General features: G+C 49.3%; 2 protein-coding genes, 1 long non-coding RNA gene and 1 pseudogene across 4 annotated transcripts in view; 2 read left to right on the forward strand and 2 right to left on the reverse strand.

Annotated features, from left to right (window-relative positions):
• The window catches only part of LOC149470569 (uncharacterized), a 60,768-nt gene extending 41,891 nt beyond the window's left edge, over positions 1-18,877 (reverse strand). Inside the window, exons 1-3 of the mRNA XM_089662470.1 lie at positions 18,792-18,877; positions 4,525-4,858; positions 3,993-4,272 (exon numbers count right to left, since the gene is read on the reverse strand). Coding sequence (XP_089518596.1) covers positions 3,993-4,272; positions 4,525-4,858; positions 18,792-18,877 — 700 coding nt within the window. The remainder of the gene's footprint in view (positions 1-3,992; positions 4,273-4,524; positions 4,859-18,791) is intronic.
• Positions 1-23,039, forward strand: part of LOC149470567 (uncharacterized) — a 389,981-nt gene that overhangs the window by 161,279 nt on the left and 205,663 nt on the right. The window lies entirely within an intron of this gene.
• The window catches only part of LOC149470568 (uncharacterized), a 198,382-nt pseudogene that overhangs the window by 132,873 nt on the left and 42,470 nt on the right, over positions 1-23,039 (forward strand).
• LOC149470570 (uncharacterized) overlaps positions 1-23,039 on the reverse strand; it is a 218,358-nt gene that overhangs the window by 18,800 nt on the left and 176,519 nt on the right. The gene's annotated exons all lie outside the window — the stretch shown is intronic.

Genomic DNA, 23,039 nt, shown 5'->3' on the forward strand with positions numbered 1-23,039 from the left:
TAGCTGGAAAGAGAAAACATGGAACAAGGATTTCTGATCTTCACCTGATGGAATCCCATTTGGCAGAACCACATGGAACAAAAGTGGCCAGCTGGGCTTACGTTTTACTGCTGAATACATCCCCTAAATCAGCAGTAACTCAGTATTGGAAGGCCTGCATCAGCTTGGGATGTTGTTTTCTCACTGAACAGAGACTTCTTTCTAGCTGGTGTCACAGCCGCAGACCTGCCTGAAAGGTTGTCACCCATGAGATGATATCCTACAACCTCACAAACACCCCCTTTCCTCTCTCTGATCACAATCTCATCACCTTCACAGTGTCCTCATCTTCAAACACTTATCCCTCCAATCAGCAATCACCTGCAGAAACCTTCACAACTTGAACCCTTCTCCTTTCCACTCTGCAACTGACCAACTCTATGACAGAATCTCTCCCCTGTCCTGCCCTGACCACTGCTGTCTACAACAGTTCACTTTCATCCGCATTAGACTCACTTGCTCCTCTAACATGAAGCATCAGGCCCCGCCCATTACAACCTTGGCAGATTGACAACTCCAGAGATCTTATAGACATAGTCGTGCGCTGGAGCGAATGTGGCGTAAAACCAAATCTCACCAAGCATTCACCCGATATAAATCTGCTTTCTTCACATACAATTCCTCCCTCCATGCTGCCAGACAAGCCTACTTTGTCACTCTCATCAATAGCTTGTCATCCAGTCCTCGTCGTCTCTTCTCTACTTCTAACTCTCAACTTTCTCCACCTCCACCCAGTACCTCACTCACTGCTCACGAGATTGCAAATCATTTCAAAAACAAGATTGATGCAATTTGTAGGGGCATCTCCACTGCACATACATCCATCCAACTTAGCATACCTTATACTAAACCTCCCTCCACACTTTCCTCTTTTGACCTCACTACTACCGAAGAGGTCACTAATGTTCTCTCAGAAGCCCGTCTCACTACCTGCCCCCTGGATCCTGTCCCCTCACAACTACTACGGTCATCCTCTTCTTCCATCCTATGCTCCCTCACTCACATCTTCAATCTCTCCCTCTCTACTGGTGCCTTCCCCTCCTCTCTAAAGCATGCGCACATCACTCCCATACTTAACAAGCCCTCCCTGGACCCCACCAACCTGAAAAACTTAAGACCCATCTCCCTGCTGCCATTTACCTCTAAACTATTAGAACTCTTAGTCTACAATCGCCTGAGCTCCTCCCACCTAACCGACAACAACCTTCTTGACCCTTTACAGTCTGGCATTCCCTCACTACACTCCACTGAAACTACCCTACTAAATCTCACTAATGATCTACGAACTGCTAAAACCAATGGCCACTACTCCATACTCATCCCAACCAATGGCCACTACTGCGTACTCATCCCAACCAATGGCCACTACTGCGTACTCATCCCAACCAATGGCCACTACTGCATACTCATCCCAACCAATGGCCACTACTGCGTACTCATCCCAACCAATGGCCACTACTGCGTACTCATCCCAACCAATGGTCACTACTCTGTACTCATACCAACCAATGGTCACTACTCCGTACTCATCCCAACCAATGGCCACTACTCTGTACTCATCCCAACCAATGGCCACTACTCAGTACTCATCCCAACCAATGGCCACTACTCCGTACTTATCCCAACCAATGGCCACTAGTCCGTACTCATCCCAACCAATGATCACTACTCCGTACTCATCCCAACCAATGGCCACTACTCCGTACTCATCCCAACCAATGGCCACTACTCAGTTCTCTTACTACTTGACCTCTCTGCACCTTTTGATACAGTTGACCATCCCCTCCTCCTCAAAAAACTCAACTCTTTTGGCCTCCAAGACTCTGCTCTCTCCTGGTTCTCCTATCTATTGCAGCGCTCCATCAGCGTTACCTATAACTCTGCCTCCTCCTCTTCACTCCCTCTTTCTGTAGGGGTCCCTCAAGGTTCCGTCCTTGGACCCCTACTCTTCTCCATCTACACCTCCTCCTTTTGTCACTTGATAAACTCCCATGGCTTTAAGTACCACCTCTATACTAATGACACACAAATCTATCTTTCTACCCCTTACCTCACCCCTTCAATCTCCTCCCCACCTCGCCCCTTCAGTCTCCTCTCGCATTACTAACCTACTAAGTGACATATCGGCATGGATGTCACTCCACTTCCTCAAACTCAATCTTTCCAAAACTGAGCTCTTAGTATTCCCTCCAGCCCGTGCCCCCTCCCCTGACTTCTCCATCAAGATCAATAACACAACCATCAGTCCCTCCCCTCATGCCAGGGTACTTGGTGTAATCCTAGACTCCCATCTGTCCTTTCAGTCCCAAATCCAATCGCTGTCCAAATCTTGTAGACTTTACCTCCGCAACAGCTCCAAGATATGGCCGTTCTTAACCTCAGAAACCACTAAGCAACTTATTCACTCCCTTGTTATATCTCGCCTTGACTATTGTAACTCCCTCCTCATTGGCGGACCACATTGCAGGCTATCCCCTCTTCAATCTATCATGAATGCTGCTGCCAGACTCATCCACCTTACTAACCATTCTGTATCAGCCACCCCTCGCTGCCAATCCCTCCACTGGCCTCCATTCAGTGTCCTCAACCCCCCTCTGCCAATCCCTTCACTGGTCTCCATTCAGTGTCCTCCACCCCCCTCTGCCAATCCCTCCAGTGGCCTCCATTCAGTGTCCTCCACCCCTCTCTGCCAATCCCTCCACTGGCTTCCCATTGCCCAACGGATAAAATTCAAAACATTAACAATAACATATAAAGTCATTTATAACTCCGCCCCAAATTACATCACCAATCTTGTCTCCAAATATCACCCAAACCGTACTCTCGGCTCCTCGCACAACCTCCTGCTCTTTAGCTCCCTTGTCTCCTCCTCCCATGCTCATCTCCAGGACTTCTCCAGAGCTTCCCCCATCCTCTGGAACTCTCTACCCCAATTTATCAGACTATTGCCTACTCTGCTCACTTTTAGGCGATCTCTGAAATCCTCTCTCTTCAGGGAAGCCTATCCTGCCCTCAGCTAATAATGGAATCTTCTACTCTTCCAACCAATCCATCCCCCAGTTACTACCTTTTGTACCACTAGCCCCTCCCTCCTAGATTGTAAGCTCTGAGGAGCAGGGCCCTCCTATCCCTCTTGTATTGAACTGTATTGTTGCTGTATTGTCTCCCATTATATTGTAAAGCGCTGAGCAAACTGTTGGCGCCATAAATCCTGTATAAAAATAATAATGAGAGGAGAAGAAATGTGGAAAGAAGTCATTGATAATGGGAAAGGAGATGGAACATGTAATGGGAGGAGTGGACAAGGTGGGCTTAGCTGGAGACCTCAAGCCTGGCTGATCATGTATCAATAGTCAGAAGAACCTGGAATGGACTCTCCCACTGAGGCTTCAGAGACTTGGTAAGATGATAATAGACCCCATCCTAGTCTCTGGTACTGAGGCAGTGTTGGTCATGTATTACCTCAGGATCCAGAAATGAAGAAAATGCTTGGAAACACAACTCAGTTGGTGAATCATGAAAATGCATTGCATGTTCATTCAAAGCTCCATAAAAAAAGATAAAGATAAGAATCATGAGGGAAGCTGTTCAGTTATTGATGCTTATCTTAAAAAAATTGTCAAAAGATAAAATATTCAAATCCCTTCTAGTTGTGTATTGATGGACATAAGCACTAAACTCAGTTCATCCAATCATTACATTCCAGTTTGCTCAGATTTTAGTTTGTTTCTTTTAAGGTAACATTTTATCTTCTCCCTTCTTCTCTAGGTTGTGGGATGACATTGGGGATGTGAAACTAACTTGTGACACCTGAAACTTCTTTAATATCTCTTTTCTTCCAGAATTTAATCTATGCTGAAATTTGTGAATCCTCCGGTGATAGATTAGACCGGCATTAACTGTAAAAGTTTTGTCACATTGAGAGCATTAAAATGGCTTCTCTCCAGTGTGACTCCTCTGGTGTCTGATAAGATGTGACTTCTGTGTAAAAGCTTTATCACATTCAGAACATTGATATGACTTCTCTCCAGTGTGAATCCTCTGGTGTGTGATAAGACTTGACTTCCATGTAAAAGCTTTATCACATTCAGAACACTGATATGACTTCTCTCCAGTGTGAATCCTCTGGTGTGTGATAAGACTTGACTTCTGAGTAAAAGCTTTATCACATTCAGAACACTGATATGGCTTCTCTCCAGTGTGAATCTTCTGGTGTGTGATAAGATTTGACTTCTGAGTAAAAGTTGTATCACATTCAGAACACTGATATGACTTCTCTCCAGTGTGAATCCTCTGGTGTGTGATAAGATGTGACTTCACTGTAAAAGCTTTATCACATTCAGAACACTGATATATCTCTCCAGTGTGAATCCTCTGGTGTGTGATAAGACTTGACTTCTCGGTAAAAGCTTTATCACATTCAGAACACTGATATGACTTCTCTCCAGTGTGACTCCTCTGGTGTCTGATAAGATGTGACTTCACAGTAAAAGCTTTATCACATTCAGAACACTGATATGACTTCTCTCCAGTGTGAATCCTCTGGTGTGTGATAAGATGTGACTTCACTGTAAAAGCTTTGTCACATTCAGAACACTGATATGACTTCTCTCCAGTGTGAATCCTCTGGTGTGTGATAAGACTTGACTTCACTGTAAAAGCTTTATCACATTCAGAACACTGATATGGCTTCTCTCCAGTGTGAATCCTCTGGTGTGTGATAAGATGTGACTTCCGTGTAAAAGCTTTATCACATTCAGAACACTGATATAACTTCTCTCCAGTGTGAACTCTTTGGTGTACTATAAGGTCTCTCTCGCTTGTAAACGTTTTGTCACATTCAGAACAATGATATGACTTCCTTCCATTGTGAACCTTCTGGTGTGTGATATATTTTCTCTCCATTGTAAAATCTCCAAACAAGAAGTAGTATGAAATGACTCCTCTTAGGTATACTTGGGTTGGACTTTAGTGTAAAGTAATTGTCACTTCCAGAACACTGAAATTCCTTTTCTCCTGTTGTCCTCTGAGGCTGGATCAATGTGGAAGAGGATCCAAACCATGACTTTTAGAACACAGATATGACTTGTATCCCGTGTGAATCCTCCAGTGAGCTGCAATAAAGACTTTCAGTCAATTAAGACACCCATATGTCTTGTTTTCCATGTGAGTCAGCTGTATTCATGAAGATCAACATGACCGAAAACTTGGCTCATCAATTCACCTGTACAAAAAAAAAAAAAAAAATTAAATGTAAAATTCTATATAAAGGGCTACATAAAGTTGATTTCTATTTTTAATGTTCATTACTAAATAAATCTTATGAATAGAAAGAATATGTACAGCATTATCTACAGTATTTTTTTCATCAAATATATTTTATTAAGAAAGTTTCTAAGTGCGCACAGTATTCCCAACATTCAGCCCAGACAATGGAGTCATACATTCTCACGTATAGGCAGTTGTGGCACTGTTACAGATCATACAGAACAATAACTTGCTTTGTCTATGGTGTCACTTTTACCTTTTATAAACAAATGAACAGAGAAAAGAAGAAACAACCTAGAACAATTCAGCTGTACATGGCAAGTAACTCCCCCAGTACATACATAGATAGCTGACACCGATCAATGAGGCCTGTGTCTACAGGATCATACCCCAAGTATGGGCCCCCCATGTAGTTACCATTCAGTAGGATACAACTGGCCGTTCTCCTTCTATGGGGCTAAAAGAGATAACATTTTAAAAGCCTATGAAGAACTAACTAGGAGAGAACAAGGAGTATCCAGCCAGTTCTGCCAGACATACATCTCCTGGGGGAATTACAATGTTGATACGTTAGTTTTTCACATGTTAATGTGGAGATCACCTGCTCAATCCACTGGTGTCTGCTGGGAGTTTGAGATGATAGCCAAGATCGGGATATTTTTTATGGTCAAGCAGCCTCACTATTGCTATATGACTTGTAATAGGAGGAGGTGTAAATAACTCCTCCTCTATTGACACCAAGAGGCACACCCGAGGAATATTGAACACCAACATTACAATACTGGTCATATCATTCCACTTTTTGAATAATTTTGGACATCTCCAAAATGTGTATCAAATCCCCGACATCACCACATTTGGGGTCATAAGGGGAAATCCCTCCTGTCCTAGCTGAACAATTGAGCTGGAGTCCTGAAAGATCTATGCAAAAGCAATGACTGAGTTTCTGTGAAGAGGACAGAGAGATGAGAGGTATGGAGGTCACAATCACCTCCCACCACTCTCTATTATTTTCTCTGTTTCCCATTTCTTTCTATAAGTCTTCGGTAAGAGTCAAAAGACTGGAATAAATATATGAGAGATCATGCCTTTCCCACTGGTGCCATCTGAAGCCCATTAACAAGTGTGAGAGTGATGTGAAATCTGTATCTGATGGAAGTAGCAATCGATGGATGGGATCTAATGTGTCTACTAAGTCCCACCTGGTAAGATGTTGAAGTTGGGCAGCTATAATATAAAGTCTAGCATTTGGTATTGCTAGGCCTCCCTGGTCTTCACCATACTGTAGAGTAGTGAGTGTGATTCTAGCTGATGGCTTCTTCTAAATGAGTTCCCCAAACTGGGAGTCTATACTGGAGAACCACTTACGAGGTGTCCACATGGGAGAATTGTGGAGTATATAGAGGAATTGTGGGGTCCATATCTTCTCTTGTTCATAGATTTTATTGGAAAGAGATAATAGTTTTACAAGGAGCTGATAACAATGTGATTGCAGGACTCACCAACAGTAAGTCAGAAGGGGTACAACCCTTAGAGGTAACGTACAGGTTGTAATTTGTACACTACAAATAATATCTTCATACATTAAAGTGGAGTTCCAGTGAAAATAAAAAATAAGTCCGCTGCTACAAAAACTGTAGCTGCTGACTTTTAAAAGACGGGCACTTACCTGTCCCTCGATCTCGTGGTGTCCTCCCCACAGCTCGTTTCACCGGCCGCCCTGTGTTTCCAGTGCCGGCATCTTCAGCGAGGGCACCCAGCTGTGACCGCTTGCGGCTTCACAGCCGGGTGCCCACTGAGCATGTGCGAGTATCTCTGTGCTTTGTGAATGGTCCTGTAGTCTTCTAGGACCTTTCATGTGTCCCAGAAGACTACAGGGAGGGAGGGGGGAGGACAACTTCTACTTCTGATCACCTAGGTGATTGCAGCAGAAGTGGGAGCGGGTACCTGCCAATTTTGGTTATCCCCCCAAAAGGTGCCAGTGGGGTCCTTAATCACTTGCCTACCAGGCACTTATACCCCCTTCCTTACCAGGACAATTTTCAGCTTTCAGCATTGTTGCACTTTAAATGACAATTGCGCGGTCATGCAACATTGTACTCATATGAAATTTTTATCATTTTTTTGACACAAATAGAGCTTTCTTTTGGTGGTATTTACTCCCCGCTGAGTGTTTAATTTTTTGCGCTATAAACAAAAAAAGAGCCAAAAAACTTGAAAAAAAAAAAGTTTCTTTGTTTCTATTATAAAATTTTGCAAACAGGTAATTTTTCTCCTTCACTGATGTGTGTTGATGAGGCTGCACTGATGGGCACTGAGAGGTGGCACTGATGGGCACTGAGAGGCGGCACTGATGGGTGGCACTAATGAGACGGCACTGATAGGTGACACTGATGAGCTAGCAGTGATAGGCAGCACTGCTGGGCACTGACTGGTGGCACTGCTGGGTGTCACTGGTGGGCTCTGACTGGCAGCACTGCTGGGCAAAGGTGGGTGGCACTGATGGGCAGAACTGGTGGGTGGCGCTGCTGAGCACCGATCCTCAGGGCACTGATCATCAGTGCCCTGATGATTGGTGCTGATCCCTCCTCTGACAACTGCCGGCAGTACTTTCCTCATGCTCTGACAGCGTGAGGAAAGTGCAGTCAAGAACCGGCAATTGCATTTCGCAGTGACCAGTATGTCATAAGACACGGCAATCACAGAGATCGCCAGGAGCATGCAGGAGAGCACGTTCTGGGAGGACGTCATATGATTGCCTCCCATAACTGGCTGGCTGCAGTGCAGCCATCATTTGGCTACCTGCGGTCATCAACTAGTTAAAGCAACACTTCCTCTTTTGGGTGGAGCTCTACTTTAACTTCAGCAAGAGATAACAGTGCTATAGTATCAAGGGAGGAGTGAATGTAGGGACTGAAACATGTTATATACTCTATAATATCATTTCTGGTACTCTCACAGTGGGAGTATAGATTTAGTACTTCAACCTGTATGCAGATATCAGTGGCAGACGAGTGGGTGACCTGTCCGCCTCACTGAAAATTCAAACTGATAGTGTAGGTTCCCCCAATTGGGAAAACCCCATAAGGGATAAAGAGCTAATGAGAGGAAAGGTGAAAAGGAAGAGAGCAATGGAGAGATAAGAGCAAGAGTAGTGAAGAAAGGGGTACAGATAAGGGGGGAGGAGAGGAGGTCCCCAGGGGGGAGGGTGTGTGCCTGTATAGAGTAGCAACTGAGTAGTGGGTTACCTAATGGACTCAGGACTACAAAGAGAGTAAGGTTTCATCAGAGTTTGAGGGTAGGAAATGGTCAACCCATGGTTGCCATTAGAGATGAGCGAAGTATTCAAAAATTTGATTCGACTGATTCGGCGAATTCGTGAAAAAAAATCGATTCGAGTCGAATATATTCGCTGCGAATTTAACTTATAAAAGGGTGTTTCTAGGCTTCAGAGAGCCTTTATATTAGTGCAGAACACTGTACCTTTAATTTAAATGCCCTTGGAGTCTGCTGGGGAAGAGAAATAATACTGTCAGTCAGTATGACATGCAGATGAGTGCCGTCGATCTTAGAATCACCGCACACTTCACTCCTTTGGCCAGTCACGGGGCCAAAACCAGTGTTTGGAGCCACAGTGTGGCGGTGGAGCCAGCAGCAATGGGAGGCCATACAGCAACCTATGACAAAATGGAAACCAGCAGGAGCGTGAGGAGACCTGAAAGTGGCACATGGCAGAGTGGGAGCAATGGGAGGCGGTACAGGGACCCAGGTCACACTGTGGGCCCAGCAGCAGCGTGACCAGGCGGTACGGGGGCCCATGGCCGATATGGGGCTTGGTGGCACCTATGGAAGGCCTGTAATCTGCCAGCAACCTATGACAAAATGGACAACCGCAGGAGTGTGAGGAGATTTCAAAGTGGCACATGGCAGAGTGGAAGCAATGGGAGGCCGTACAGGGACCCAGGTCACACTGTGGGCCCAGCAGCAGCGTGACCAGGCGGTACGGGGGCCCATGGCCGATATGGGGCCTGGCGGCACCTATGGGAGGCCGCTAATCTGCCAGCAACCTATGACAAAATGGAAAACCGCAGGAGTGTAAGGAGACCTCAAAGTGGCACATGGCAGAGTGTAAGCAATGGGAGGCCGTACAGGGACCCAGGTCACACTGTGGGCTCAGCAGCAGCGTGACCAGGAGGTACGGGGGCCCATGGCCGATATGGGGCCTGGCGGCATCAATAGAAGGCCTGTAATCTGCCAGCAACCTATGACAAAATGGAAACCAGCAGGAGTGTGAGGAGACCTGAAAGTGGCACATGGCAGAGTGGGAGCAATGGGAGGCAGTACAGAGACCCAGGTCACACTGTGGGACCAGCAGCAGCGTGACCAGGAGGTACGGGGGCCCATGGCCGATATGGGGCCTGGCGGCACCTATGGGAGGCCTGTAATCTGCCAGCAACCTATGACAAAATGGACAACCGCAGGAGTGTGAGGAGATTTCAAAGTGGCACATGGCAAAGTGGAAGCAATGGGAGGCCGTACAGGGACCCAGGTCACACTGTGGGCCCAGCAGCAGCGTGACCAGGAGGTACGGGGGCCCATGGCCGAAATGGGGCTTGGTGGCACCTATGGAAGGCCTGTAATCTGCCAGCAACCTATGACAAAATGGACAACCGCAGTAGTGTAAGGAGACCTCAAAGTGGCACATGGCAGAGTGTAAGCAATGGGAGGCCGTACAGGGACCCAGGTCACACTGTGGGCTCAGCAGCAGCGTGACCAGGAGGTAGGGGGGCCCATGGCCGATATGGGGCCTGGCGGAACCTATGGAAGTCCTGGAATCTGCCAGCAACCTATGTCAAAATGGACAACCGCAGTAGTGTAAGGAGACCTCAAAGTGGCACATGGCAGAGTGTAAGCAATGGGAGGCCGTACAGGGACCCAGGTCACCCTGTGGGACCAGCAGCAGCGTGACCAGGAGGTACGGGGGCCCATGGCCGATAAGGGGCCTGTCGGAACCTATGGGAGGCCCGTAATCTGCCAGCACCCTATGACAAAATGGAACCCTGGGCTGGGGCAGGCAGAACCGCCGTATCTTTATCACGTTTTTCACAGGCCACCAAATGGCGACGCTGCATATGCTGACGCAACGCTGTAGTCCCAACATGGGCCCCCTGGCCACGCTTGACTTTCTGGCCACATAGTCGACATACGGCTACGTTTACTTCCTCGGGCGGCTTGACGAAAACTTGCCACACCGCCGAGTAGGAAACTTTGCCCCCGCTACTCCTCACTGGCTGACTGCTACTTCCTCCGTGCACACCGGCACCACTACTGGCCGTGGTGGTAGGCTGCAGTGGAGCTGGTGCTCTACTCCGTGGCCGTTTGCCTCCACTGACACTGCTGCGACCCTGCTGCCTCCTGGCAGCAGAAATGGGAGGCCGTACAGGGACCCATGAGAGACTCTGGACCTGGCAGCAGCATGAAGAGGCGGTATATAGGGGCCCATGGCAGATTAGGGGCCTGGCAGCAGCTATGTGAGGCCCGTAATCTGCCTGCACCCTATGTCAAAAAATTAAACACACCAGCAGTGTGAAGAGACCTGAAAGTGGCACATGGCAGCAGAGTGTGGCGATGGAGACAGCAGCAATGGGAGGCCGTACAGGGACCCATGAGAGACTCTGGACCTGGCAGCAGCATGAAGAGGCGGTATATAGGGGCCCATGGCAGATTAGGGGCCTGGCAGCAGCTATGTGAGGCCCGTAATCTGCCTGCACCCTATGTCAAAAAATTAAACACACCAGCAGTGTGAAGAGACCTGAAAGTGGCACATGGCAGCAGAGTGTGGCGATGGAGACAGCAGCAATGGGAGGCCGTACAGGGACCCATGAGAGACTCTGGACCTGGCAGCAGCATGAAGAGGCGGTATATAGGGGCCCATGGCAGATAAGGGGCCTGGCAGCAGCTATAGGAGGCCCGTTATCTTGCAGCACCCTATGTCAAAAAATTCAACACACCAGCAGTGTGAGGAGACCTGAAAGTGGCACATGTTTGAGGCATGATTCATGGCGGATTTAGTCAGTTGTGTCAGGAACTGGTGGTTTGAAATCCAGACTAATCCACGCCTGATTCATTTTCACAAACGTGAGTCTCTCCACACTTTGGGTGGACAGTCGTGTCCTCCGCGGAGTTACAATACCTCCTGCCGCACTAAACACGCACTCAGATGCCACGCTACTGGCCGGGCATGACAGCCTTTCAAGGGCAAATTCAGCTAGTTGGGGCCAAAGGTCAAGTTTCGTTGCCCAGTAGTCAAGGGGATTGTCTACCTCGGTTGGCAGGGTGCTGTCCAAGTAGGCCCAAGCCTGTTGTTTGAGCTCCTGCTCCAGGTCCACCTGATGCTGCTGCTGCGGCTGGTTAGTAGTTTCCTCACTGCGCTGGTGAAGAAAGCTACTCATCATCGACTGCAGACTGAGGCAGCCGCTGCTGGTGGAGCTGCCACTGCTCCTACCACCCCACCCCTCCCCTGCTGCCATGGCAGCGGAACGCGAGCGCACAGGGCCCACAGTGTCTGAGGATGGACGTTGGCGCACAAAGGCAGAGACCAACTGACTACATAGGTGGTTTTTATAGTACGTAATTTTGGCCTCCCTCTCAGCAGGTGTGAAAAAGGCCACCATTTTGGACCGGTAGCGAGGGTCCAACAAGGTGGACAGCCAAAAGTCATCCCTCTGTCTGATGGTTATTATTCGGCTGTCGCTACGCAAGCAACCGAGCATGCTATGGGCCATTTGTGCCAAGGAATGCGAGGGACTCCCTGCCTCCATCTCCACAGCATACTGCCACGGTGCGTCTGGGTCCTCTGTCTCCTCCTCCTCCTCCTCCTCTCCCAGATGCTCCTGCTCCTCCACTCCTGTCCGCTGAGTGGAAAAACCACCCATTTCACTCAATAATTCCTGAGCACCAATGTCCTCCTCTACCTCCTCCTCTTCTTCCTGTCCTGCCCCCACAGGGGTCATGTGGCGTTGAGATCTGTGCGCCACGTCTACCGCACCCTGACCAGCCATTGTTAACAGCATTTGTTCCAGGACGTGCAACAGAGGAATGACGTCGTTCATCCCATAGTCCTGCCGACTCACGAATAGCGTGGCCTCCTCAAAGGGCCTGAGCAAGCGGCAGGTGTCACGCATGAGCTGCCAATGGCTGACATCGAAGTTACACAGGGGAGTACCTTTATCCGCTTGTAACATCAGGAAATCGGTGATGGCCTTTCGCTGCTCGTAAAGGCGGTCTAACATGTGTAGGGTTGAATTCCACCTTGTTGCAACGTCGCAGATCAGGCGATGCTGTGGAATTCCGTTCTGCCGCTGCAGCTCAATGAGGGTGTTCTTTGCGGTGTAGGAATGGCTGAAATGCATGCACAGTTTACGTGACATTTTAAGGATGTCTTGCAGTGGGATGGTGGATTTTAGGAACCGCTTGACAACCAGATTGAACACGTGAGCCATGCATGGCGCATGGCACAACCTTCCTTGACGCAGAGCAGACACCATGTTCTTTCCGTTGTCAGTCAACATGGTTCCGATTTTCAGTTTGCGCGGAGACAGCCATCTGTCGATTTCTCTGTTCATTACACTCAGAAGTTCCTCCCCTGTGTGACTACGTTCGCCAAGGCATACCAGGTGCAGCACAGCGTGACACCGTTGCGCCCTGCACATGTGATATGCCGGTCGGGTAATGGGACTTGGCACGGGGGTGGCGGCTGAGGACACGGCGGAAAAAGAGGTGGTAGAGGCGGACATGCTTGCTGGACCAAGGACGTGCAAACGTGGAGGCAAAAGCGTCGTGACCTGTCCAAGTTGCTGGTGCGGCTGTGCCGGCACCACGTTCACCCAGTGGGTCGTAAATGACATGTACTGTCCCTGACCGTAGTTACAGCTCCACACGTCGGCACTGCCGTGCACTTTGGCAGAGACCGACATGCTCAAAGACTGGCCCACCATCTCTTCTACATGTGAATGCAGGGCTGGCACTGCCTTTTGGGCAAAGAAATGACGGCTTGGCACTCTCCACCGCGGCACGGCACAAGCCATCATTTCTCGAAAAGGTGCTGAGTCCACCAGTTGGAAAGGGAGGGACTGCAGCACCAGCAACTTGGACAGGAGGACGTTCAGCTTTTGCACCGTCGGGTGCGTGCTCGCAAACTGTTGTCTCTTGGATACGGATTCCAAGAAAGACTGTTGACGGAATCCGAGAAGAGGAGTAGCAGGAGAAGGAGCATCTGAACGAGCGGAAGATGCCAACGAGCGACAACTCCCCTCAGCAGAGGTGTTGGAGCCTTGACTGGCTGATAGAGGGTGATTGACGACGTCGGGTGACGGAGCAAGTAACGGAGCGGGTGATGGAGCGGGGGCTGGGGCAGGCAGAACCACCGTATCTTTATCACGGTTTTCCCAGGCCACCGAATGGTGACGCTGCATATGCTGACGCAACGCTGTAGTCCCAACATGGGCCCCCTGGCCACGCTTGCATTTCTGGCCACATAGTCGACATACGGCTACGTTTACTTCCTCGGGCGGCTTGACGAAAAATTGCCACACCACCGAGTAGGAAACTTTGCCCCCGCTACTCTTCACTGGCTGACTGCTACTTCCTCCGTGCGCACCGGCACCACTACTGGCCGTGGTGGTAGGCTGCAGTGGAGCTGGTGCTCTACTCCGTGGACGTTTGGCTCCACTGACACTGCTGCGACCCTGCTGCCTCCTGGGCAACCCACCGACTGTTTCGCTCGCTGCCAAGCTGGCACCCTCTTCTCCTGATGATGCGGAAGAAATTGCCTGATGACGACGAGGCAGCCAAGTGCGATCAACCTCCTCATCATCAAGTACGGTCTCCGCCTCACTACTAGCCCCCTCGGCTGCGTCTGGGTCAGGAGACACACCTGTCTCTAGACCGGCTACAGAGCCACTCTCCTCGCCAGTACTTCTTCGCCTGGCTGCTGAAAAGGCTGATGTCTCCCCCCGTTCCTGACTGCCCTGTTAGCTCTTCCTCACTGTACAGTGGGGCTGAGCCCACAGCATGCGATACTTCGCTTGGTGAGGGAACAGCAAAGGACAGGGGCAGGTAGAGGACACGTGATTTCAGTGGGCTTGCTCCCGGGCCATGCCAACTAACGGTTGTGTCTGACGTACCCACCGACCGTTGGCTGTAGGTGTCAGAGGTGACCTGGGAAGAGGAAGACGACCGAGCCAACCAATCAATGACGGCAGGGTTGTCGGTGGAGACACGACCGCTGGATGACACCGGGAGCACTGGCCTCTGGCTGCGAATACTGCTGCCTCGACCCCTTCCTCTGCTGCCACGTCTGCTCGCTCCTAAAACATTGCCTCCTCTGCCACTCCTCTGCATGTTGTCTGACATACTCTTTAATTCAACGATTAGGTGTCCCTGAGTAACAATTCTGTGTCCCTGAGTAACAATTCTGTGTCTGTGCGAGTAACAATTCTGTGGCCCTAAGTAACAGTTCTGTGGCCCTCAGTAACAGTTCTGTGTCTGTGCGAGTAACAATTATGTGTCTGTGCGAGTAACAATTCTGTGGCCCTAAGTAACAGTTCTGTGGCCTTCAGTAACAATTCTGTGTCTGTGCGAGTAACAATTCTGTGGCCCTAACTAGCGTTTCTTTGTCCCTAAATAACAGTTCTGTGGCCCTGAGTAACAATTCTGTGTCTGTGCGAGTAACAATTCTGTGTCTGTGCGAGTAACAATTCTGTGTCTGTGCGAGTAACAATTCTGTGTCTGTGCGAGTAACAATTCTCTGGCACTCAGTAACAATTCTGTCTGTCCCTGAGTAACAATTCTCTGGCACTCAGTAACAATTCTGTCTGTCCCTGAGTAACAATTCTCTGGCACTCAGTAACAATTCTGTCTGTCCCTGAGTAACAATTCTGTCTGTCCCTGAGTATGAATTCTGTGGCCCTGAGTAACAATTCTGTGTCTGTGCGAGTAACAATTCTGTGTCTGTGCGAGTAACAATTCTGTGTCTGTGCGAGTAACAATTCTGTGTCTGTGCGAGTAACAATTTTGTGTCTGTGCGAGTAACAATTCTCTGGCACTCAGTAACAATTCTGTCTGTCCCTGAGTAACAATTCTCTGGCACTCAGTAACAATTCTGTCTGTCCCTGAGTAACAATTCTCTGGCACTCAGTAACAATTCTGTCTGTCCCTGAGTAACAATTCTGTCTGTCCCTGAGTATGAATTCTGTGGCCCTGAGTAACAATTCTGTGGCTGTGCGAGTAACAATTCTGTGTCTGTGCGAGTAACAATTCTGTGTCTGTGCGAGTAACAATTCTGTGTCTGTGTGAGTAACAATTTTGTGTCTGTGCAAGTAACAATTCTCTGGCACTCAGTAACAATTCTGTCTGTCCCTGAGTAACAATTCTCTGGCACTCAGTAACAATTCTGTCTGTCCCTGAGTAACAATTCTCTGGCACTCAGTAACAATTCTGTCTGTCCCTGAGTAACAATTCTGTCTGTCCCTGAGTATGAATTCTGTGGCCCTGAGTAACAATTCTGTGTCTGTGCGAGTAACAATTCTGTGTCTGTGCGAGTAACAATTCTGTGTCTGTGCGAGTAACAATTCTGTGTCTGTACGAGTAACAATTTTGTGTCTGTGCGAGTAACAATTCTCTGGCACTCAGTAACAATTCTGTCTGTCCCTGAGTAACAATTCTCTGGCACTCAGTAACAATTCTGTCTGTCCCTGAGTATGAATTCTGTGGCCCTGAGTAACAATTCTGTGTCTGTGCGAGTAACAATTCTGTGTCTGTGCGAGTAACAATTCTGTGTCTGTGCGAGTAACAATTCTGTGTCTGTGCGAGTAACAATTTTGTGTCTGTGCGAGTAACAATTCTCTGGCACTCAGTAACAATTCTGTCTGTCCCTGAGTAACAATTCTCTGGCACTCAGTAACAATTCTGTCTGTCCCTGAGTAACAATTCTCTGGCACTCAGTAACAATTCTGTCTGTCCCTGAGTAACAATTCTCTGGCACTCAGTAACAATTCTGTCTGTCCCTGAGTAACAATTCTCTGGCACTCAGTAACAATTCTGTCTGTCCCTGAGTAAAAATTCTGTGGCCCTAATAACGTTTCTGTGGCCCTAAGTAACAATTCTCTGGCACTCAGTAACAATTCTGTCTGTCCCTGAGTAACAATTCTCTGGCACTCAGTAACAATTCTGTCTGTCCCTGAGTAACAATTCTCTGGCACTCAGTAACAATTCTGTCTGTCCCTGAGTAACAATTCTCTGGCACTCAGTAACAATTCTGTCTGTCCCTGAGTAACAATTCTCTGGCACTCAGTAACAATGCTGTCTGTCCCTGAGTAAAAATTCTGTGGCCCTAATAACGTTTCTGTGGCCCTAAGTAACAATTCTCTGGCACTGAGTAACAATTCTGTCTGTCCCTGAGTATGAATTCTGTGGCCCTAACTAGCGTTTCTTTGTCCCTAAATAACGATTCTGTGGCCCTCATTAACAAGTCTGTGTCCCTGAGTAATGGTTCTCTGTCCCTAAGTAACTTTTCTCTGTCCCCAATTCTCGTTTCTGTGGCCCTAACTCTGTCCCTGTCCCTAGTACAGAGCGGTCTGCCTCTGTTTAATGACTGCAGGCAAATGAAGAATTCCAAAATGGCCGCTATATATACCTCGACCATTACACAGTGCTGGCTGGCTGGCTGCTGATTGGCTGATGCGATCACATGTCGTTGAGGAATGCATTATGGGGCAGCGCGCCTTGTCTGCGCGCCTTCCCAGACATCCCCGCTCCGTCGCCGCACATGTCAGCCGCCATTTTCTGAAAAATTTCGATTCGCGCGTCCGAAGTAGGCTATTTTTCGGATTCGGCACGAATCAAAATTTTTCAGATATTCGACTCGAATTCCACTTCGGATACTTCGATTCGCTCATCTCTAGTTGCCATAGTTGTTCATTTTTATGCACTCTGTCTAATAGGACGGCTTCTACTTTGACATGTATCGTGGCTCGAGTGACACTATTCTTAGTTTCAGTGGTATTGAGGTGGGGGGATTTCCAGGCCTTCGCTATGGTTTGCTAAGCCGTGGTGGTGACCTACAGGAGTAGTTTGAATTGCCAGTGTGTCACTTCTTGGGCCTTATGCAAGTAAAGGAATGGACGCTGGTCAATCGATCCCAGTCCAGTGTTGAGGAACTGCCTCAGCTGCCATTCTAGCCACACCCTCTGATGAATTTCACCCCGCCCACTAGGACTTGGTCACACTGCATCCATCCCTTTACTTGTATTGGCTGACACTGGAATCGCTCTGACTCATGCTCCCTTCTTCTCACTTGCCGGTGGGGTGATCCCTTTCCTTCCATCCATAGCTTGGAGACACATCATAAGGTATACTTCTTGGGGCTTGTTATTAAATGAGGCAGTGGCCGGATGGATATATATACTGTAACTTCTTCATAAAGAACTGTAGGCATATGGAATATTTTGCACCAATACGTTTGAACAACTGGGCAGGTCCACCAAATGTTGATACCTGCTTCAGAGCAGCCACATAAACAAGTCAGGGATTATGGATGGATTTAGGGATCCGGGCCGGGACCAGGTACCAGTGCATGAGAGTGCTGTGGTTAGTCTCCATAGCAACTATATTTTGGAGGATTTTGCAGCAGACCATATGTCTGCCCAATCGTTTTCAAATGAAGATTTAAATCCCATTCCCACTTGGATGTATATGGTAAGGAAGTGTAAAGTGGTGGAGCTGGTAACTGTGCATATAAGGTGGAAATCAAAAGTCTGGCATGGGGGTCACATTTACATATGTGTCCAAACCTAGTCATGTCTAGGACAGAGGTGTTCATGTGTAAGTGAGAGGAATAAAAGTGTTTGATCTGAAGATATCTAAAAATTTCAGATGTAGAGATTTTGTTGGAGTCACATAGGGTTTGGAAGGGTATAAAGGAGTCTGGTGTTGAACTAGACTAGCTCTAGGACAAGCATGAAAAGAAGATGGAGGCATCCATGCCGGATAAAGGCCTGGATTGAGGAGGTATGCCATGAGTGGGTTATGGGGTGACTGTAAAGTGTATCAGAACTTTAGACTGTCCCAGATAGATGGGTAGTGTTGAGTAATTGGGTGTTGGAGTGAGCGACGGTCTCTTGGGTGTAGCCATAGTAAATTGGCAACTCATGAGGGGTTACAATCTACTGACTCTATAGTGACCCATAGGAGGGGGTCACTTTTACTGCGTGATATTTAGGGAGTTGAGCAAGATGTGCACTCAATGGGGGATTGCAAGGGGGTGGCAGTGCTCTGTATGGGAAATAGCAAGGAGAGGGCCCAAAATAATTGTAGTCCAGCCCCAGGGGCAAAGTTAAAGTCTCTACAGCAGTTTGTAATCCAAACAGGGAGGAGGAGAGGGAGTACAAGAACAGTTCAGGGAAAAGAGGGGAGCATACACTCACAGATCCGACAGGGGCGCCCGGGTCCACAGGGGAGCAAGGTAGTATGACATCAAGTACTTGCCCTGAAAGCGGAGTATGCGTGGCATAGTCCGTGGTAATAATCCCCCCCGAGTCCTAGATGCCTGCAGAGGGCAGCTGGTGTAGTTCTCCCCCTATCCTTGGGGCTTGCAGTGGGCAGCTTGTGTGGTGCTCCCCCTTACCCTTGGGGCTTGTAGAGTGGCAGCTTGTGGAGTTCTCCCCCTTCTCTGGGGCTAGCGGTGGGCAGCTGGCGCAGTTCTCCCCCTTAGCTTGGGGCTTGCAGTGGGCAGCTTGTGTGGTTCTCCCCCTTATCCTTGGGGCTTGCAGAGCGGCAGCTTGCAGAGGTTTCCCCCTTCTCTGGGGCTTGCAATGGGCAGCTGGCGTGGTTCTCCCCCTTAGCTTTGGGGTGTGCAGAGCGGCAGCTTGCGGAGGCTCCCCTTATCCTTGGGGGATCTATGCAGAGTGGCCACGAGGGTCCCGCCTCATCTGGGATCCCTCAGTGGCTTGGCAGTGAAATGGATGACCAGGAAGAGCCCGGCATCAGTCTCTTAAACCGATGCAGGAAGCTTCCCGGTCGTCCTGGCAATGGTGGGCGGTGAGCCTTGTTGCTCGGCAATGAGGCACGCCCCCCTGGACACGGGTCGTGCTCTCGTGATCACGGCCTTTGTCCGGTGGCATCCGCAAGCGCAGGAACTCCCCGTGCATGCGGTGCGGATGCCGGGACCGTGAGGCGTCATTCTGACACCGCGGTCCAAAACCTCTCCACAGGAGGTTCGCACCTCTCCACAGAGAGGTGTTGTCTGGAATGGACTTGCCAATAGTGGTGGGACTCACCTGCCTTGTGGGCTGCAGTACCAGGGCTGGCCAGCGGGTGCTCTCAACAACCAGAGGTTCACTTTGGCAATTAGCCATCACCTGGGGCTGATTGCAGGTGGTGTATTTAAGGGATGGCCAGACCTGCAGTCTGTGCCTTGGTGTGTGTTTTTCCATGGGCCCCTGTATCTTGTAACCTGCATTCCTGTTCCGGTTTCTGCCTGACTTGTTGCCGACCCTGCCTGATCCTGACCTCTGCTGACTTCTCCTGTTTGATCCCTGGCTTGTGACCCTGACCATTCTCTCCGCCTGCTCCTCATGTACCTACCTGCCCGATAGTTATCGACCCGGCCTGCCTGACTACGTTGTGCTCTATATGTGTATGTACCTGTGTATCTATATCAGTTTAGGTTTGGGTTTGTTTCACCTTGTTGTATGAATTTGTGTTAGCTTGGGGTTTGGTGCACTGCGTTTATATTTGTATTGTTAGTCTCAATAAATTATATTATTTACTATATCTGAAGCCTGCGTTTCCGTGTGTCAGTCCACACACTTCTGGTCACACCCGCATCCCTGACAGGTGTGAACCTCACTATCTTTTCCCCTAAGGCCTCGCAGGATGGGGAGAAGATAGTGGCGGAGGTGAGAGGAGCCGCACCTCTTGTCCTGCACGGCTCGGCTTCAAAGAGCCACGGCAGGACAAGAGGCAGCAGGGGGGGGAAGGTCATCCTGACAGGGGGGAAAAAACTACTGAAATGGGAGCCGAGCTTTATTAAATTGCAATGTGCTAAGGGAATTGGGGGAAACTGGCTAATGAAATTGGGACTGGAATGCACTTTATTTGAGGGGCTGAAATGTACTATATTTGGGAGGGAGATATAACAGATTTGGGCACCCTGGCAGCACCTATATTGTGACATTATATATATATATATATGTAGGACCCAATAAAGGTATAATATTTTGGGCAGAATTGTCATTTTTTACAACCGTGATACAACCCATCCATGAGAGGGGTAGTTTGGACCAGGATGTCATAAGATTGGTAAGGTGTGTTAACATAGGAGGGTAGTTAGCAGAATATAGAATATTGAGGTCTGCCATCAGCTTGGATCCTTGTCATGGTGTGCCAGGCTTGCTCTTCTCCCTCACTGCAGCTTCCCCACCTCTCCCCCCTCTCATCCTGTGACAGGTGGGAATCAGTGTCACGTGCGCCCGGCTCGCTCTCTTTCCACTCGCCGCACACAGCCGTGAAGCAGGATGAGGGGAGGGGACCACTGTGACCCCCCCCTCACCAGGAAATCCCAGCGGGGGGCCGCTGGGAGGTCTCTGCATGCCCTCGGCAGGAGCAGGGCTTCCCGTGCTCGGCACCCGCCAGAGACAAAAGCTGCACTCCCTGCGCGTGGCTGGAGTGAGGGGGGTGTGCCTTGTTACCCCGGCAACATGGCGCTGGGCCAGTCGTTGCAACGAGGAAGTGTCGCGCGCAGCTTTTAAAAAGGCCAGCGTGAGACCAGGCTTGCTCTCTCTCTCTCCCTCCCTTCCTCCTAATGCTGTCTGGCCGCTCTCCCTTGGCCCGCAGCCACTGCTGTCGTGGGAGGTCCAGGTGGAGACCGGGCCTCTGCAGGCAACCCCGCTGAGCGCTTTGCATGAGCCCCCCTGTTCTAAGGTCAGACCCCGAGGCCATGCTACCCCTGCTGCTGTTCCTGGCCGCTGTGAGGGCCCCTGCTGCTGATTGCTGGGCCCCTGGAGGAGCTGGCCGCTGTGAGGGCCCCTGCTGCTGATCACTAGGCCCCTGGAGAAGGTGGCTGCTGTGAGGGCCCCTGCCTGCTGATCGCTGGGCCCCTGGAGGAGCTGGCCGCTGTGAAGGCCCCTGCTGATGATCGCTAGCCTGCCTGCTGATCGCTGCTTTCCCTTGAGACGCTAACCACTGTGAGGGCCACCGTGCATTGCTGAGGGTCCCTGGAAGCTGCCTGCTGTTGAACATCCGCAAGTCGCCTACCTCCCTGGGAGCTGCCTGCTGCTGAGCGTCTGCAAGTCACCTTCCGTGAGTGTCCCTAGAAGCCATGAACTGCCCGTGGTGTGCGCACAGACTACCCGTGTTCTGAACTGTCCCTGGTGTGCGCACCGATGACCCTAGAAAGCTGGGTGGGAGCTGTGCTAAGCCAGACTCCACAGCTATAGTCCTGTTGAGTTCCCGTGCTCCCGATGTCCCTAGAAAGCTGGGTGGGACCTGTGCTAGGCCAGACTCCACAGCTAGAGTCCCGTTGAGTCCCCGTGAGCCCACTTACTGTGGTTGTCCCTATGAGCCGCATGTCGCGGAGTGCCATGAACTGTTCTGATTGATTGTCTTTCAGAGTTCAATAAACTTTTGTGTGTTCCCCATCTTCTTCATGTGTTATGTCCTGCCTACACTTCCGTTACAGTCCTAAATCAGGAATATATTGACTGGACCAAGAGAAGGGTGGAGGACGTTGTAGATGTGACACAGTTAAGGAGGGTAGAGAGATATTAAGAGCTGTAGACTTTTTGGGATTCACAACCAGGTCCAAAATCACTGCAAATTGGTCCAGGCATTGGAGAAGGTTGGGTGCTGAGATCAAAAGGAGAAGACATGAAGAGGAGATTGTCATCAGAGAAAAAGCATAACTTATGATGATGACCGCCAAGTTCTAATCCTTTAATATTTGTGTTAGTTCTTATCAACCGTGCTAAAGGTTCATTTGCTAGAAAAGGAGGGGGGGGGGGGGGCAGCCTTGCCTCATTCCCCTTTGTATGGAAAAAAAAGTCTGACTTGTAACCCACATACCTCAAGTAAGCCCTTGGGGAGGTGTAAAGGGGTGATATCCATTGGAGTCAAAGGCTTTTTTTATGTCTAAGGAAAGGAAACAGCCGGGTATGCGGCGTATGCAAGCTGCATGTTCTAGCAAAATCACTCTGTGGTCTCGGCTTGGCAGAGGGGGGTTAAAACCCATCTGATCCTTGTGTATCAAGGTGCCTATGATGGAGTTCAGCCATGCAGATAGGATTTTTCTAGGATTTTAACATCCAAGTTAAGAAGGGAGATTGGTGTGTAATGAAGCCATGTGGTGTGATCTGATTGGGGTTCAGGTAGCATAGAAATGACTGCGGTTAGGGAGTCTGAGCAGAAAGAATAACCTTTGAGTAAGGCATTAAATGCATTAACCAATAAAGGTGGAAGGAGGTTAGTAAATATTTTGGAATATAGGGCTGTAAGCTGTCTGGGCCAGGCCGCTTATTAGACTTTAGGGACTTGATGGAGTTCGGGACCTCTAGTAAGTATCTCTACTAAGGAGGAGAGGGTCAAGAGGACAGCTTTGTGACCAGTCCAGGGGTGAGGTATGATGGTTCAGGATAGGAGGGCTGGGGACATACCTCTAGTCAGAAATATATGGTCAA

The sequence above is a fragment of the Staurois parvus genome, unplaced genomic scaffold (assembly GCF_062004578.1).
Source record: "Staurois parvus isolate SC_StPar_1 unplaced genomic scaffold, SC_StPar_1.0 ptg000038l, whole genome shotgun sequence".
In the NCBI taxonomy this organism is placed as follows: Eukaryota; Metazoa; Chordata; class Amphibia; order Anura; family Ranidae; genus Staurois; species Staurois parvus.